This window comes from Erythranthe guttata, chromosome 4 (assembly GCF_056151865.1).
Source record: "Erythranthe guttata isolate IM_541 chromosome 4, IM_541, whole genome shotgun sequence".
NCBI lineage: Eukaryota > Viridiplantae > Streptophyta > Magnoliopsida > Lamiales > Phrymaceae > Erythranthe > Erythranthe guttata.
In genome coordinates this window covers 20,220,758-20,237,624 of record NC_142536.1, presented here as the reverse complement: position 1 = coordinate 20,237,624, position 16,867 = coordinate 20,220,758, and the positions used below count along the sequence as shown (strand labels likewise).

The 16,867-nt window shown below is 36.5% G+C and overlaps 4 protein-coding genes across 7 annotated transcripts; 1 reads left to right on the top strand and 3 right to left on the bottom strand.

Annotated features, from left to right (window-relative positions):
- The first annotated feature begins 510 nt into the window (after positions 1–510).
- Positions 511–3,930, top strand: LOC105955981 (ethylene-responsive transcription factor-like protein At4g13040). 3 transcript variants are annotated; one of them, XM_088817343.1, is made up of 7 exons: positions 511–911; positions 1,990–2,049; positions 2,136–2,278; positions 2,536–2,620; positions 2,807–2,981; positions 3,194–3,321; positions 3,469–3,930. In XM_088817343.1, exons 2-7 carry the CDS (start codon positions 2,007–2,009, stop codon positions 3,552–3,554), a joined length of 660 nt encoding a protein of 219 aa, XP_088673469.1. In that variant the 5' UTR covers positions 511–911; positions 1,990–2,006; the 3' UTR covers positions 3,555–3,930. The 3 variants fall into 3 exon arrangements, with proteins under 3 accessions (XP_088673469.1, XP_012835245.1, XP_012835244.1); XM_012979791.2 differs by lacking the exon at positions 511–911 and adding an exon at positions 1,283–1,365 and having other exon boundaries at positions 3,194–3,315; XM_012979790.2 differs by lacking the exon at positions 511–911 and adding an exon at positions 1,284–1,365.
- A 2,143-nt stretch (positions 3,931–6,073) lies between these two features.
- On the bottom strand, positions 6,074–9,610 carry LOC105955979 (RING/U-box superfamily protein). 2 transcript variants are annotated; one of them, XM_012979788.2, is made up of 6 exons: positions 9,399–9,610; positions 7,692–7,919; positions 7,535–7,592; positions 7,313–7,422; positions 6,971–7,214; positions 6,074–6,411 (listed from the first exon to the last, which is right to left on the bottom strand). In XM_012979788.2, the coding sequence occupies exons 2-5, from the start codon at positions 7,887–7,889 to the stop codon at positions 6,972–6,974; spliced, it is 609 nt and encodes a 202-aa protein (XP_012835242.1). In that variant the 5' UTR covers positions 7,890–7,919; positions 9,399–9,610; the 3' UTR covers positions 6,074–6,411; position 6,971. The 2 variants fall into 2 exon arrangements, with proteins under 2 accessions (XP_012835242.1, XP_012835243.1); XM_012979789.2 differs by having other exon boundaries at positions 6,923–7,214; positions 9,399–9,590.
- Positions 9,611–10,319: 709 nt separating this feature from the next.
- CDC45 (cell division cycle 45) lies at positions 10,320–12,714 on the bottom strand. Its single transcript, XM_012979787.2, has one exon. It carries the CDS (start codon positions 12,299–12,301, stop codon positions 10,499–10,501), a length of 1,803 nt encoding a protein of 600 aa, XP_012835241.2. The 5' UTR covers positions 12,302–12,714; the 3' UTR covers positions 10,320–10,498.
- Positions 12,715–13,171: 457 nt separating this feature from the next.
- Positions 13,172–15,655, bottom strand: LOC105955977 (RPM1-interacting protein 4). The gene is made up of 4 exons (XM_088817342.1): positions 15,422–15,655; positions 14,356–14,790; positions 13,692–13,880; positions 13,172–13,482 (listed from the first exon to the last, which is right to left on the bottom strand). Exons 1-4 carry the CDS (start codon positions 15,425–15,427, stop codon positions 13,435–13,437), a joined length of 678 nt encoding a protein of 225 aa, XP_088673468.1. The 5' UTR covers positions 15,428–15,655; the 3' UTR covers positions 13,172–13,434.
- Positions 15,656–16,867: the final 1,212 nt, after the last annotated feature.

Here is a 16,867-nt window from a genome sequence, read left to right as displayed (position 1 = left end):
ATAATATTTGCCCACTAGTTCTATAAACAATAGATACATAGATTATATCTATAACGCACAAGGTTGTACTAAATCCTAGTTTATTAATTGCAAAAAAAGTTAGGAGAAACAATGGAAATTCAAATAAAAATTAATGACTATTAGCATAGATGTCAGCTTATGCAGAACTCATCAATTGACTATGAGTATATGAATTGGCCTTTAACCACCTCAACCCCCATTAACAAATTAAAAAAATATATAAAATTTAATTGGACCAGTTAAAAAAAACAACAAAAAATAAATAAATAAAGAATATCACTATTCAAAGTTGAATTCTAGAATAAGGTCATTTCGGTAAAATGAAATTATATTAATTTCTATAATAAGGTCAATTTGGTCAATTGATGTTACTCCAAAGAAAACCTAGAATCCATATAACTTGGGAAAGTTTCCCGAGGGCAGTTCCGTCTTTTTAAATCCTCCTTAGCCGGAACAAAAGCACACAGCAGAATCACACAAACACACACAAACACCTTCTCTCTTATTCAACCCTCTCTCTCTCATCTTTCTCTCTCTTCTATCTCTCTCTCTCTCTACACAAACGCCACCACCTTCCCCAATTACAAAAGAGACATACATTATCATAGTAAAAAAAAAAAAGAGAAAAAGAAAAAACAAAAGGTGGTAGATGCATGAGTAAAACACCAACTACTTGTTGTATATTACAAAATCAACTCCCTCTCTCTCTCTCTCTCTCTTTCTATTTTTTCTTACCATCTTCCTTTTGTAATCCACACAAATACAAAACCTCGCCACCACCCACCCCCACCCCCTTCCTTTGGTTTTAATCCCCCCACCCCCCACCCCACCCCCCCCCCCCCCCCTCGGTTTCCTCGCACCGTCAACTTCGTAGTTCAGCCCTTGCTTAGGTAATTATCTAATTAATTAATTCACCCCTAAGAAAAACTCCCAACTGTTCGTAATGGATTCGTTCGATATATATATATATGTGTGTGTGCGTGCGTGTGTGTGTGTGTGTGTGTGTAGATATAGATTGTGTCTGTTGTGTTGAATTTTGTTTGTCTGCATCGGTTGACTTAGTGGTGCTGGCTCTAAATTGGTTGTTTGCTATGTGGGCTTTGGGCATTGGCTATGAATAATGATAAAGTTGGAATCTTTTTCTCTAGCTTGGTGTGTATGAGTTCTTGATTTTGTTCTATTGTTATTGGATTTATTGTTATTTATTTATTTATTTTTCTTGCTGGGATTTATCCTATACATTCATAAAAGGTGGTAGGTTGGTGGGGTTGACTTACAATTCTTCTAAAAATCAAGAATTTGGGCGTTTCTGTAGATTTGATGAAATTCCCTCCTTCTGTTTAGGTTGGTCAAGTCTTTACCACCTTTTTATTTTGTCTTAGTTGTGGGTTCGAGGGTTTTGTCACCTTTGGGCTTTTAAGTTTATATAAGTTTAGATTTGATTATCCCGTTTTTCGGGGTTGTGGTTTACGGTGAGATTCTTGATTGAATTAATTGGTGAATTTTGACTTATGTGATGAACTTATCCTCTTAATCGATTGTTGATTGCTGTCTTCAGTTTCGGGGGATTTGTTTTGTCAAATGTTCATTCTTTAGGATTTGCTGAGTTAGTTGATACAAGTGTTGGAAAAGTCTACTTTTAGCGGTGTGACGAATGTTGAAGTCTTTTGCTTTTACATTTTTTATATGAGAATCCCGTATGTTTGAAACTCATCCACCGTATGTTTCGATGTAATAACATAAGCATTCTCTGAATTGGCATTGCGAATCAATTACTCACCTTCGAGTTAAGAATGTTTGTGGCATAACTGATTTTCTTCGTTTATTTGGTGGTTAGGGAATGTGATATTGGATGAGAATTACATTATTTTTTTATTTTTTTTTATAAGTTTTCGGTTATGCGGTACTTTCTAATTTATCTCCATGTAATAATGAGGTCATAATCTAAATTATTGCATTGCCTTTTAGGAGAAGTCGAAACAGCAATGGTGAGCATTCGAAAACGCAGGCTCTTAGCAATGTGCTCAGGTATTCCCAAAAAACGACGTGCTTATCTTTTTGGAATGTTTCCGTATATATTTGATAATTTTATCGTACTTTATATAATTTGGTAGGTCAAAACTCTGCCACGGCTCCACTTCCACGGGGCGATTTTGAGCAAGGAAACGCACCCGCACCCGATAACTGTGCCGAGAATAAGAGACCAGTCACTATTCATCCCCTGCCTTTAAATAACGATATTTACAGTCCGAAAGAAGTAAGCTATGATTTACGATTTGCAAATTAACTCATTTAAAATTAGGTCGTACATTAATTTCGTGGTGCTAAAAAACAAGATCCTATTTCATTATGTTTCCGTTTGCTGCATTTTAACTTGAATGACTGCTGCTACCATTAGTTTATAAGACTCGATTAGACATGCCACATGGATTATAGCAGTAGTTCATTAATTTTGCTTTATATATGCGTATATATATTTTGCTTATATATGTGTGTATATATATATATTCCTAGGAAACCATGATGGAAGCTGGATCTGGTTCATCGAACGTTTCTGCTTCGAGTCCGTCAAAAGAGTATCAAATTCAACATTTCCCTGGTTTGTTCTTTATTCGTTTGTGCCTCCAATTTGTGGTTTTCTCGATTCACTCTTTTATATACGTGTTTCTGCGTATGTAGTTATACAAATTATTGTGTTGATAATTAATTGAAATTGGATCGTATATATTTATTTTTCTTTGTCTTTAATAAGAAATTATATCGATTTCCATTGCATTAAAAACAGAGGTTAAACGAAGAAAGAGGCATAGGAGGAAGCACGTGGAAAATCAAGAACCGTGTATAATGAGAGGCGTCTATTTCAAGAATCTGAAATGGCAAGCTGCTATTAAAGTCGAGAAGAAACAGATCCATTTGGGAACTGTCGGCTCTCAAGAAGAAGCCGCTCGTTTGTATGACAGGTATTTATTATTAATTATTATTACAGAATCGCGCCCACCGAAATGTAATGAGAAGTCTTCCATTTAACACCAATTCTTGTGGCGAATTGCACTTAACCCCCTCGAGAGATTCAATTTTCTTGCACTAAGATCCTTGCAATGTTTATACATTGTGATCGTTTGGTGTTTGTGGAGTTTAAAGAACTTAAGACGGGATCTACGAAAATTTGCAGGGCTGCATTCATGTGTGGAAGAGAGCCAAACTTTGAACTATCCGAGGAAGAAAAAAATGAACTGAGGAAATTCAAATGGGAGGAGTTCTTAGCTATTACTCGTTCCGCCATCACTAACAAGAGTAAAAGTCTCTCTCTCTCTCTCTCTCTCTCTCTCTCTCTCTCTCACACACACACACACACACACACACACACACACATATATATATATATGTGAGATTTATTTCATTGCAATGAAAAAGTCCAATAAAATTTGCAATATTTGGAATCTGCAGAAAGCCAGAGAAGAAGTGGGACCGGTGCACGAAGAAAAGTCGAAGACGACGATGATTGGGAGAGTGATGAGATATTGGCCCCTTGACCCCCTCAGCCCCCACTTCTGCCTCACACTACCACTTGTTCTTTTTTAGCTACAAAGCTGGAAAAAAAGAAAAGAAATTCATTTGAGTTGCTATATTTGTTTAGTTTGGCAGCCATTATTATTATTATTATTATTATTATTATTATTATTATTATTATTATTATTATTATTATTATTATTATTATTATTATTATTATTATTATTATTAATATTGATGTTATTATTTTTGTTGGTATATAAGTGCCCCTATTTAGGGCAACAAGATCCATCACATGGAATTCTTTGTGCAAGAAAAATTAGATTACTATGTTTTGGTTCTTGTAAGAGATGATTTTAGAGTCACACCATTGGATTATATATTTATTATCACTTTATATTTGTCTTTTAAATTTATTGCGTTTGTTGAATCTTCTGTGGTTTTACTATAGCCTATAGCTCGAGAACACAAAATTACGGGTAAATTACGAAAATACCCCTAAACTTAGGCCAAATTACAAAAAATGCCCCATTTATCCGTAATTACTATAACTCTCCCAATGTTTGTTTATGTCTTCATTGATCCCCTTGAAGTGTGATTTTTCACGGAATCTTTTTGAACCATGGATATTTCTTGAAAATGCCAATTATACCCCTACTGACGAATTACGGGTATTTGGGGTGAAAATGCCAATTATACCCCTACTGACGAATTACGGGTATTTGGGGTGTTTTTCATAATTTAGCTTAAGTTTGGGGGTTTTTCGTAAAAATAAATAAAAAATAGTTTATGTGATTTCATTTTAACAAGGGACAATATGAGCTGGATAATTAAAGAACAAAAACCATTAGACAACCTGGAATTTTTGTAATTTGAAAAATTATGTTCTTTTATAGTTCACTAATATCCCATAATTGAATTTATTTTGTCTCCATTAATGCAAATTGAATAATTAAAAATTTAAAAATAAATAGACAAGAAGAATAAATAATTTATTTCTTTCCTTTGAAAAAATAATATAACAAAGCAAAAAAAAGATTCTTTGTGGCAGCTGTAAAATCTAAGGCAAGAAACAATATACGAAATTTGGTTAGTAATAATTGCAGAATCATATGTAATTTCTGCTGACAACTCATCCCAAGATTTATGTTTCCATATTTCAATCCCACAATTTATTCATATAAAAAAAACCCACCCCCACAAATAATTCAATATGAAAAATAAATAAAATTATATTATTATTCTATTCACCATGGATTTCGGAGTAATCCGTCCAAAGCCGCCGGCAAAAAAACCACAGCCGCCGCCACCCAAACCCCCCGCCCCTCCGGCCGGCGGAGAACCACCAAAACCACCACCACCCCAAGGCGGCCCTCCGCCGGGCGGACCAACAGGACCACAACCTCCGCCGCCGCCACATGGAAAGCTGCCGCAACAACCTCCGCCGCCACATGGAAAGCTTCCACCGCCGCCGCCGTACGGCCCGCACGGGCCGTACATGGAGGAATTCGACCGGTTTTCACGGAACGAGCGTTTGAGAAGTATGGAGTACATAAACGCGAGAACATGGAGGATGAACTTCGGGGAACACCCTAATGATAATTATAATTATAATTACGATCATAATCATAATTATAATTATAATAATTACGGTAATTACGATCACATTAATAATAATAATCATCCATTTCGATTACAAGGAGCTCATAACCACCACCACCACCATGCTCTTCCGGGTCCGCAGCCGCACATGGCTCTTCCTCCGCCGGAGCACCACCTCGCTCTTCCGGGGCCGCCGCCGCGCTTGGCCCTTCCCCCTCCGGAGTACCACCACGCGCCGCCAGGTGGATATTATTATCCTCCGCCTCATAATGGTGGTTACTTCAGTGATGAAAATCCAAACGGCTGCATGATTATGTGAGATGGGGGATTGATTTTCTTTACACTATTCTTTTGCATATTTTTTCCATGGTCCAATTTATTTATTTTTTTTCTTTTTTTTTTGGTATTTAATAATTTCTTGATGCAATTATTTTCCAGTTTATTAATTCTTATGAGAAATTATATCACAATAAATGAATAAATACTATTGTTTTTATTGTTCATTCCATTGCATCCATAAAGGAATTTATATTTACTTGTAAGGTTTTATTTACAATCAATGATCACACACATATATACGAAAATGTGTATAACATATGTATGAATTGTAAAAACACGAAAAAAAGTGTTCGATGTCGAATTTTTAGAACATTCACCGAAAAACTTTATACAAAAGTAAGCTACTATCCTAATTCCTAAATTTTATACAAAAACTTTTGCAAATACAACACAAATGTAAGATCTCGAAAATACGATTGCTTCAGAAAACAAAATGTATGATCGTTGAAAATGTATTCGATTTCAAAGCCTCGACGTGCAATTTAGAATGATTAATTTAACCTCAGACTTAAAATTTTCATTATCTCACCAGACAATGCTTCCAAAGTATGTTTCTCAAGGATAATTGAATAAAAACATAATTGACCCTTAAGAAACAAGAAAAAAGCAAGAGATAATTAATTAATAAACAAAGAGCACAAGTAAATATCAATTCAAATGGATTAACAAATATTAATACTCTCTGCATCAAGGCTACAAAAGATACTAGACTCCATCATTTTTTTTTCTTTTTTTTTTTTTTTTGCATTGGGTTTGAAATGATAAATCGAAATAATAACCGACACTCTGCTCCAGAAACGTTGATCCCGGAAATCAACTCTTCCATATTTTGCATCCAAGAAAATTATTTCAAGACAATCAATCACCTCTGCATACTTTTTTTCCACACGAGCTCTTTGCACATTAAGGAGGAGCGCTAAATAGAAGTATATGTCGATCCTATTACAAGAGGAGAGGCAACAAATTAGTTGAAACAAACAGTACACATGTGACACATTACACAATCATATGAGATAAGTTAGAAGGTCGAAATGGGCATTAAAACAAGTATATCGATATTTAAAGTGTAATTTTAAGAGAACTTTTTTTTGGAATTTTCGGAATTAAAATTGGAATTGGAATGTAATACTAATCCAATTCCGTTTCAAAAAAAAAATGGAAAAATCGAATATCGCAACTTCCATAATTCAAAATGAAAAAATACTGTTCCAAAATAAAAAAACATTCAAAACGGAATTGGCGGAATTCAAAATTCCAATTTCCATCCCCAGCGAACTTATAAGCTACAAAGAAAGACATCACTTTGATTTACTCATCTATAGGTCACTTGCAAAAGAATATTGTCTATTACCCCCATCGAATATATTTGAGTTAAATCAAAGCTCAACTGTTTAAATATATACGGAAAATAAAACCAACTTTCTACGACTAAATCATGCTTTTTACTCACAATGTGTGTGTGTGAGAGAGGGATGGAGGGAGGGGGAGAGAGAGAGACCTCAGGCACATCTAGGAAGGTAAACTCTGATAAGGTCCTTGACAGTCGTTTTTCTCCGGCAAGTAGGACACTTGCTCTGAGCAGCTATGGCGGCTTTAATGCAACCCTTGCAGAAAATATGACCACACTTTGTCGAAGTCTCCTCAACTAGTGGGCCCATGCAAACTGCACAGCTGAATACAGGCTCTTTCGGTGGCGGTGGAGGTGGTGGAGGAGCCACTACCGCACTCTGTCCGCTCTTTCTCTAATTTCATACATCAAAATAAATATTTGTCTGAACAAACACTGAACCATGATAATAAACCAGTTACATTAAAAAAAAGAAGAAGAAAAGATTATTACCGTTGAGTTGTTGCTACTGCCTTCAAGGTTTATGTAAAGGTCGCAATTTATAATCGTTTGGTTTGAAGGAGCCCTTCTCCGCTTGCGTGATAGCCTTTCATCTGTAACAACTATAATAACAAAAATGACATCAGCAAACAAATTATCCAGTATGTAAAAACAAGAATGAAGAGAACATAAATCAGTTTTTTTTTTTTTTTTTACAATAGTTAAATAAATTACCAGAGTCTACGTCAACCACGATAGCACGATCAAGGTTCCTTCTGGCATTGTTTTTTGCCTGAAATAAAAGTTGTTCATAGAAATTTTATTAAACTTGAATAAATAAAGGAACAAGAAAGAAAGAAAGAAAGAAAGAGATAAATGGTATGTTAAATACTTCCGCAAATGCCCTTGGAGAAGAAATAATGACATCATCATCTAACGCCTCTACATCAATAGGTGGAGGCAGTACTGTAGCGCCTCCTTGTTGAAATGCTTGGCTATCCTGTGATGGCGGCACAGTGTTAAGATCAACATCTAACATTTGTCTCCTTCTTGCCCTAGTATATATCCTAACTTGTTCCTGACCGCTCATTATATGTCGAATGGGAGCTACTCAAATTTCCTGAGAATCATCCATAACAAACAAACTTCAATCCAACGGTGGGTAATAAATATCAAATGAATGTCCAGAATCTGGACGCAGAAATGTTGTGATGTTATACTAGTAGAGAAAAAAATTAATCAACTTTTGCGCCAAAATTTCCTTAAAAGTGAGATATTTAATTTAATCAAAGCTTCAAGATTTAATAGATCAACGGCGAAGAATTATTTCATATAAACCAAACTCAACCACTTTCGAGTTCAAATTATGAGCCACGTCACCACGAAAAAAATTGTGAATTATTTCAAAATTAATAGTGGCAAATAAGGACTAGCATTTCGAGATCGATTTTATTTGGGTTAAGAGCCTATAGAGCAGAACCATATGCCCCAAGTTTGATATAAACCAGCAGTATCAACTTTCTCGTGTCAAGTCAGATGGTTTTTCAAATCAATTAAAAGTCATTTACGTTAAGAGTTGCATAATTTAAAAAAAAAAAAATCACTGTTGATATGAGACAGCTCGATGTAGAACAGGGCTCAAGAAAATGCCAAGTCAACAACAGGAGTAGTTGCCCAAATTCAAGCCTGTCAGCATACATATTGCACAATCAAATTTTGCGGGTGATAAATTCACATGTTCCTAAAACACATTGCTCAAGGCGCAATGAAAACAAATCCGCTGCCTTTTGTTCTTCAAAGGATTCTTTGCTAATTCAGGGAAAAACAGGACACTTTTAAAACTATAAACCATCCAATTTTAATCACATCGATGCCATATTGCACTCTTAACCCTTTACAATCAATCCAAGATTTAACCAATTTAATCGAATTATCTTTTACATTTTTTTATATTTTTAACCTTTCCATCACATTTCTCGAACCCATACATTTTAAACACTAGACTGAAACTAATAAAACATCACTCTCCTCTTTGATTGGTAGGCGACCAATCAGTAACGATGATGCAGAAAAGTAAAGTATAACACACTGTGTTCATAAGTATCACAAGTAATTGCCCAACAATCGACCTCGCTCCAATCAATAAAACGGCACTGTAAAATCCAATATTTTCTAAAAAAATCTCAAGATCATGTGAAAATAACACCAAACTCCACAAAGAGAGTTTTTGTTAAAAATCCAATCTTTGCTAAAAAAAATTCTGGAGATTATGGGAAATCCGTGTTTTTTTTTAACGAAAAATCCGTCAAGTACAAGCGTAAAGTTGAATACTTCTAATCCCAATAACCCTAAAAATAAAATGTATGAAAAAACCCTAACTTCCGAGAAAAACCCTATGATCGGAAACAAAATAAAATCGAAAAAAAATACTAAATCTGTAAAACCCCAACCAAATAACAGCATCAAAAAAGAGAGAAAAAAAATCCGTAAACTCAAAATTAACATCGGAGTGCAAAATTGACACACAATCAGAAACGCACAAAAAAAAATCGGTATCCATTTCTTTCAACTTGCGATGATTCGAGAAACGGAGGCTAACCTGATTTCGTCGAATTGTTAACCAGCGAAGAATTGAGCGCTGTAAGTATATGTGCACCTGTATATATATTTTTTCAATTTTAATGAAAGAAAAATGTTTTAAATAGGGAGGAAGGGAGAGAGAAAGAAAGAGGAAGAGGGTTTTCTAATTTCCTTTTATAATAAATAATAAATGCAGACATTTTTTCCTCACACAGTAGAGGAGAGGTGCGTGTTTTGCTTTTCAATCCTGTGGTGACACGTGCGTCACCACGTGCGAATTTTGAACGCCGCTGTTAACTTTTTAATTCTCTCCAAATCCAACATTTTCACACGTAAAATTACAAGATTACCCTTGGCTTGACATGAATTTTGTTGAATTTGGCTACAATGGCCACACATTTGACATTCATTATACATGTTTTACAGTCTATTTTACTAATTGGTAGCTTTATTTTTTAAATTTATTTTTGAAAAGAAAAAAAAAAACAATAACTTTTGTATTCTTTGTTGTCGATTGCATGATTTCCAGTTCGAGGTTGACTCGTTTTTTTTTCTCTTGATTGGTAACTTTTGAGTCGTCATTTATACGTCATTTTGTCGTAGAGTTTATATACATTAATTTATCGAGATTCTACTATATATATTCTTCAAACAATTTGAATCAACGATTTCCGAAATCCCTATCGAGATTCTACTATATATATTCTTCAAACAATTTGAATCAACGATTTCCGAAATCCCGAAATTTCCGTAATTCGCTTGCAATTGTCTCGAACCATCTTTCAATCGCATCCAAATTGACATTTTTTTAAAAGAAAACAAATACTACAAGAGAGACTATTGCAGCTGTACATAAACATTAAACTCAACCTGTTTGAAACTGAGATTTAGAACACAAATTTGCATTACATAAATCAAATTAAAAAAAAAAAAAGCTATCTTCTGAAAATAGACAATCATCTTATTGTCAATCACTATTACAGACAAATTATAAAAATAAAAAATAAAATAAAATAAAAAACCTCAGTTGAAGTCAACATCAGACATCTAAGAAAAGCAGAATTACATTTGAAAAAAAAAAAGTAAGATACAAATTGGATTATGAAATAGAGAATTTCATCACAAGAGTTTCTCAGTTAACCTGATCATGAATGAATTCACAGCAATCGCCTCCAAAACAATCCACGAAGATTCGAAAAGCTCGTGGAAGTACTCAGCTCCCGTTTCTTCAGCGGCACTTCTAAACGCTATCCCGAACGCATTCCCTTGTACAGCACCTAGTCGGGGCTTGCCACAAACACCGACAATCAACACTTTCTTCTGCTCTTGCGTATAGCAAACACACACCAACGGCTTCATTCTCGCACCCTTCTCTCGTAAAGCATCCATCAGAAAAAACCCGAATTTAGTCAACGCTTGAGGGTAGCACAGAAGCTTCGTATCGGCCGAATCTTCGAGTTTCACCCATCGAAACTTACTCCCGCTTCTTATTGAACCCTTCTTTGTTATGGCAGTGCTGCCTTGTCTGAGAACAGCCCTTTGAACCTTAATCGCCTGACGCATTCCGATATCCAGCTTCTCGAGTTTGTTTAATGATAAAGCATCGTAAGCTGCGCCAAAATGCTTCGAACTAGATGAACCGTCGGATTCCACGGAAGATTCTAGAAGGGCAGTGACTCCATACACAACGTCCGCAGCAGAGACTTTCGAGCTGTAGCCATGCAATAGCAAGAAACCTCTGTAGTAGAAATTCGTCAGCCCAAACTCCGGTAAGTACTGTTCGAACATTTCCTTCATTCTCCGTTTGATTTCGACGCTCATGAACTGGAATTTCTGTTTGCACTCTTCCCTCGCAAACCCCATTCGAGCCAAAAGAAGCTGCATCTTTTTCAGCCCGTTGTCGCTCCAAGTTTTCAGCTTAGTGGCAATGTAAGAGGAACATAGCATCGAGTCGAACAAGTTCCATTCTTGCAGCAACATTAACCTAGGCTCATCCTCGTACGAGATTCTTGAAGCATCGGGCACATTCACCTTTGTGCCGTCTTTTAGCGTGACCGAAGTAACAGCATCCAAGTTTCCCGAGCTGTTAATGTGCTGTTCGAGCTCCATAACTGCATGATTGTATCTCTCGTCTGGTAATCTCTCGTGTACGTACTGATCGGTTAAAGCGACACAAGCCAACCATAGCAACTCGTTCTTGTTCTTTCTCAACGAATGAGAGAGCTCGTACATCAAGCATCCAGATGACTTCCCGTGATAAGTACCCGTATAGTAATATTTTTTCCTCAACTTTCTGAAAAGTTTATCGGGATTGCTCTCGTTTTCCACCGAAAGTCTCCTTCTCTTTCTACCCCCACTCCCACCCCCACCCTCACCCCCATCACTATCACTCTCGTTTTCATCCTCACTATCCGAATCATCCTCAATCTCAACCTCATCGGTACTGTTCAAATCACTCTCATTAGCAACAACCGACACATCGAAATCATACTCCACGTCAGCGTTGCTCTCATCCTCCTTCATGTAAAGCACCACCACACGATCGTTCTTATCGCTCAAATTGTGCAAATGAATCGGCCTATGGCTATCGAGAACAAAAACACGGGCCGACGGCCCGATCTGCAGATCTCTCCTCAGATTCCTATGGCAGCCCCAATTGATCAACAAAATGGTGATGGGCTCGTCGGAGGGTGAAGTCAGGTTAGGGCCAGCGTATTTGTGAATTTCTTTAAAAGTCGAAACTGGGTAACAAGCATACCTAATTGAATCGGATTCTAGAACGTGCCCTATAATTTTCAAAGCACATAGTGAATCTACATCTGAGGTTGAGGGGAAGATTAACAGAGGAGCCGATGAAGCTGATGCTAGAGCTGAATCTCTCAGGCGCGTGTAAAACGACACAACACTCAACTCCCTCACCATAATTTTTTATTCAATTGGGTAACCTCAATTTCACCAAAAAAAATATTTTTTCCCTCATGAAACAATTAAATCTCACCTCAACGCTCCAAATCAAGACAATAAATAACACGAGAAGCACAAAATAACAACAACAAAAAAAAAGGTTAATGCAAAAATTGCTAACCGGATCCAGATTAACTGATTGGAACGGAGGCGAAACAATTCAGCAGGTATCGATTTGGGGTTTTTTAGTGAATTTACCTGAAAAGGGGGTTTCGAATCGAATTCAGATTAGCACTCCTATTTCTGTTTCAATTTCAGCTGTAATGGGGGGGCGGTGAAACAAAAGGAGGGAGAAATGTGTTTTGAATTGATTTTTGAACCCCCGTTGACGTTTTCTCCTCAATTTGATATCAAGATTGAAATTTTGAAATGTTTCGAAAATTTTGAGTTACCGCCAAAATTTGGCGCTAATTGTTTTTTTTTTAGCGTATTTTTTGGTGAAAGACGGAAATACCCTCAAATCATGGTGTTCTAGATCTACTTTATATCAGTTGTCACATGCCTAACCCTTTACCTACGTGGAATGGGTGCAAAATGAATATTCAATTAATCGAATTCGAATTTTTCTTTTTTTTTTTCGAAATGTTTGAGGGCATATATAATTTACTGATTCATTGTCGTCTGTCCTTGGTCCGACAAGTAATTGATATACTATATATTGTACAAACACTTCAATTTCTGGAAGTATTCGCGTGTCATAAATTTTTCCATGTCGAACGCTTGTTGAACCGTTTTTGTAATTTCATAAAGACACATTTCAACAGCAAATCATCAAATATTTTTGTTGCTTCCCTAATTCTTTTAGGGTAATCAATTGCAAAACGGTAATTGAAATTACAAATTTATTTAAATATATTTGTATGAAAATTCGAAACAAGTGAATAGTACAAGTGGAAGACACGAGTAAAAGACGAAGATCAAAGTAACAATAAAACCACTGGAATTTAAAAAAAAAAAAAAAAAAAAAAAAAAAAACAGACAAATGAATGAAAGCAGCAAACTATGAAGAATCCCATGTTTATAATTGTCAACAGAATCAATCACACTTAACGCCACCGTCTCCGATACATTTCAAGAATAGCCATTCGCGCTTACTTGCGCCAGAAGAAAACGTAACGGTGCCAGAAAGGCGTGGGTTTCTGCATTAAACCATAAAATACAAGAAAATGTAAGTCTTAATAGTCATGATCATTGATCATCATATATAAGCAACGGCAGAGCCAACACAGAGCTATATTGGGGGGCCATGGCCCCCATCGCTTCAAATTAGTTGCCCTAGATCAAGAAATACGAGAATATTGCATGAAAAAGAAAAACACATAATTATATATGCTTGAAGAAAAATTACCTTAGATACATCCCACTGTTGAGCTCGTTGGCCGCCATTGACCGCACGGTTTGGAGTAGTGGACGAATTTCGGGCCCCGCCATTCTTATCATCACGCACTTTCTCGAATATGTCGGTGTAATTTTGTGCCGACTCAAGATTGTTGTCGTTCCAATCATATGCTGGAATAGCTGCACCCCCTCTTTCGGGCTATATAAACACACACACGCACACGTTTTACAATGCCATCGATTATTAGGGAAAATTGAGTATAGTGATAATCTTATAGTTCGTTGCATTTAGTATGCTTATGATGTTATATCGAATAACTAAACAACCCTCCGTGTTATAAATATTAGCAAAAAGCATCCTATGATGTATTTTCGTTTAACACACGACCCCTTAAATGGTAATTTTTTGGGGCAGTTTGCTAAAAAAAATTATCATAAGGAGTTTTTGGTAATATTTATAACACGGTGACTTTTCTAGCAATTAGACTAAACAGGGTGTTCAATGCAGTAAACCCGACAATCTTAGTAACCAAACGAGGCCTTGGGATTCAATTATATAGTCGAATACAGGCCCCATGCACAATTCTCAAATAAATCAACAAGTCTAAAAAATTATTGGACTTATCTTGGCAATAAAAGTAATTAAAAACCAATATGGATATATGAAATCTTACACTATCATCGAATCGGGTTGGCTTATGTCGAGACCTATCGGGGGTCCGTCCGCCCCTCGCGGGGGCGGCGGGAGCAGCTTTCGCCGGATGAAGTGGCGAGTTATCAAAGCCTAGGTCCGATCCTACACTGGGCCTTGTGGATCGGGCCGGCCTCTGCCCACCACGGGCCGCACCGTGATTCGATTCGTTAACGGGCCGTGGGCCCGTATTTTCATAGTTAAAGTTACCATTTTCTCTTCCCCTTCCGGTAGGATCTTCTGGTCTAGCTCTCGGCTTCGGTGGAGGGTCCCTATTGGGAAACATGTCCGGATTTTCTTGGGGGTCGTTTGGATTGATCATTTTTCCACCCCTATTTTTCCTTGCGTTATCGAAGCAAACCGTGAAAGGTACGTCGCCCTCGGTCCAATCGCCAAATTTTGGCACATTTGAACGGTGCTGAATTTATACCATGAAAAGTAGTAAGCAAACATTTGAACGATCCCTTCGGTTATATATATGCACACTTTGACATAGTAAGCAACAAAACCAATAGATCGAAATAACTAAGCGCGCGTCGTAAAAAAAGCAACATTCAACAGCTTATAAACCTCAAAATATAAAGGCAAAATGATCGGTTAAAACGTTCTACATCTAGATCCTATTCGAACACGATTTTCGTTTCTCGGCAAAAAAAATCGAATAGGTCACAATAATTTTTTCTTTATCTAATTAAACCCCACAAATGTAAATATATATAAATCAAACATTTAATCGATGAATTTTTATTTTTTTTGGCTGAGTTGACCTCAGATTTGTCGATCGTTAATTAGATTGAAGAAGACAAACAGTACACCGTACCCTTAAATAGTAAAATGTAATAAAAATTATAAAATGACAGCTACAATATTGTAAGAACAAGAACATATATATATGTTTCCAATTTCTGTAATTAAGACATCATCAAGAACATACATATATATTTAATTAAATCACGATCAATTTCCAAAAATCCCATAAACAAAAAGATCAATTAATTTTGCAAACCCAGCAAGAGACAAATAAATAAAGAGAGAGATGGTAAACTTACAGCCATTTTCTTGCACCAAGAGAGAGAGAGAGAGAGAGAGAGAGAGAGAGAGATGGAAGTGAAATGAAAAGAAGTGATGATTTGTATATGTATGTATAATTGTATTGTGAGAAGAAGAAGAGGTGCATGAGTGGGGTGATCAACCGTTGACCATCGCTACACAGTTTGCGTTGACTCTTCGCCTCCCCCCAAAAACCAAGTCTTTACTCGTCTCCAAAAAAACCGTTGACCATTGGGCTATCAAAAGTCAACGTCCCTCCACTTGTACCAACAAATGCTGACCAATTCTACAGCTGTAAATCTGTAATTGACATTACTATAAGTTTATAACCACCATGGTTATCGAATCGGAAAATATTGGCGTATCGTTTTCCTTCGTGTATCGTATCGTTATCGTATCGTATCGTATCGTACGATATTTAACCAACTATTCAAAATAATAAAATATATATTTCGACATAATAAAAATACTATAAAAATGTAAAAAAAATAAAAATATTTTAAAGTCAAACCACCCATTCCTAATTTCTTAAAAAAGAAAATCTATCATAAAATATATCATAAAATAGGACAGAAGTCATAACTAACTGCTCATAAAAATAACATCAACATAGTTCAAATTTTGATCTCTAATTTGTAAAAAACTAATCTATCACTCACAATCTTCAAACGAGTGTCTTCATCCTCATTGTTAAGATATATTAGTACCATAATTATGGGATATGATTAGATATGAGTACCATAATTATGAGATTTGATTAGAATGTAATTTTAGAATTGATTTGATTAGGTTCTCTTATTTAGCTTATTATTTTGTGTATAAATACTCATACCTCTATTGAGAAGAACACACACAGAAAATATTCTACTATGTTCGTTGTTCATTAGTTTTAACATGGTATCAGAGCCGGGATAAAATCCTAGGCTTTTTCTCTTTCTGTCCAAGACATCCTCTCGAAAATAGGCTTTTTCTCCTTCTGTCCAAGACCTCCTCTCGAAAATGCATTCTCATCCGCCTCTCTTCTCACCGCCCTTTCCATTCACTTCGTCGGCTGCCGATTTGCGCAATCCGTCTTTTTTTGCTGCCGAAAATCGTGCGTGTGAGCTCCATGCGCCACTACCTTCCGCCGCCGTTAAGCCACGCGCCATCGCTTAAGCCCCCTTCCGACCTTCGTTTCTTTCGGTGTCTTTTTCTCCGTCAGTTCGCCGGCCTCTCACAAATCTTCTTGTGGTTGGTAATCTGCTATTTCGCTTAGATTGATATTCTTTGTAGATGTTATCCCACTTTTTCTCTTTACAAAGTGTTTTTTGCTGGATATGCTACCGCAAATCCGCCTCTGCCATTGTTGGCCGTCTTTTCCTCTGCCATTGTTGGCAGCCTTGTCATCTGCCTCGTTGGCAGCCTCTGTCGTTGTTGGCAGCCTTGTTTGCCCTTGATTGACAGCC

What these genes read in the sequence shown, in the direction of transcription:
- CDC45 (XM_012979787.2), bottom strand. Translation starts at nt 12,301, where the DNA reads ATGGTGAGGGAGTTGAGTGTTGTGTCGTTTTACACGCGCCTGAGAGAT.
- LOC105955981 (XM_088817343.1), top strand. Translation starts at nt 2,007, where the DNA reads ATGGTGAGCATTCGAAAACGCAGGCTCTTAGCAATGTGCTCAG. An exon ending in TCAAATTCAACATTTCCCTG is followed by an intron (nt 2,621 to 2,806) that starts GTTTGTTCTTTA and finishes CATTAAAAACAG; the next exon opens with AGGTTAAACGAAGAAAGAGG. An exon ending in CATCACTAACAAGAGTAAAA is followed by an intron (nt 3,322 to 3,468) that starts GTCTCTCTCTCT and finishes TGGAATCTGCAG; the next exon opens with AAAGCCAGAGAAGAAGTGGG.
- LOC105955977 (XM_088817342.1), bottom strand. An exon ending in CAACCCGATTCGATGATAGT is followed by an intron (nt 13,881 to 14,355) that starts GTAAGATTTCAT and finishes GTGTTTATATAG; the next exon opens with CCCGAAAGAGGGGGTGCAGC. An exon ending in AACAGTGGGATGTATCTAAG is followed by an intron (nt 13,483 to 13,691) that starts GTAATTTTTCTT and finishes GGTTTAATGCAG; the next exon opens with AAACCCACGCCTTTCTGGCA.
- LOC105955979 (XM_012979788.2), bottom strand. Translation starts at nt 7,889, where the DNA reads ATGAGCGGTCAGGAACAAGTTAGGATATATACTAGGGCAAGAAGGAGA. An exon ending in CGTGGTTGACGTAGACTCTG is followed by an intron (nt 7,423 to 7,534) that starts GTAATTTATTTA and finishes TTGTTATTATAG; the next exon opens with TTGTTACAGATGAAAGGCTA. An exon ending in GCAGTAGCAACAACTCAACG is followed by an intron (nt 7,215 to 7,312) that starts GTAATAATCTTT and finishes GTATGAAATTAG; the next exon opens with AGAAAGAGCGGACAGAGTGC.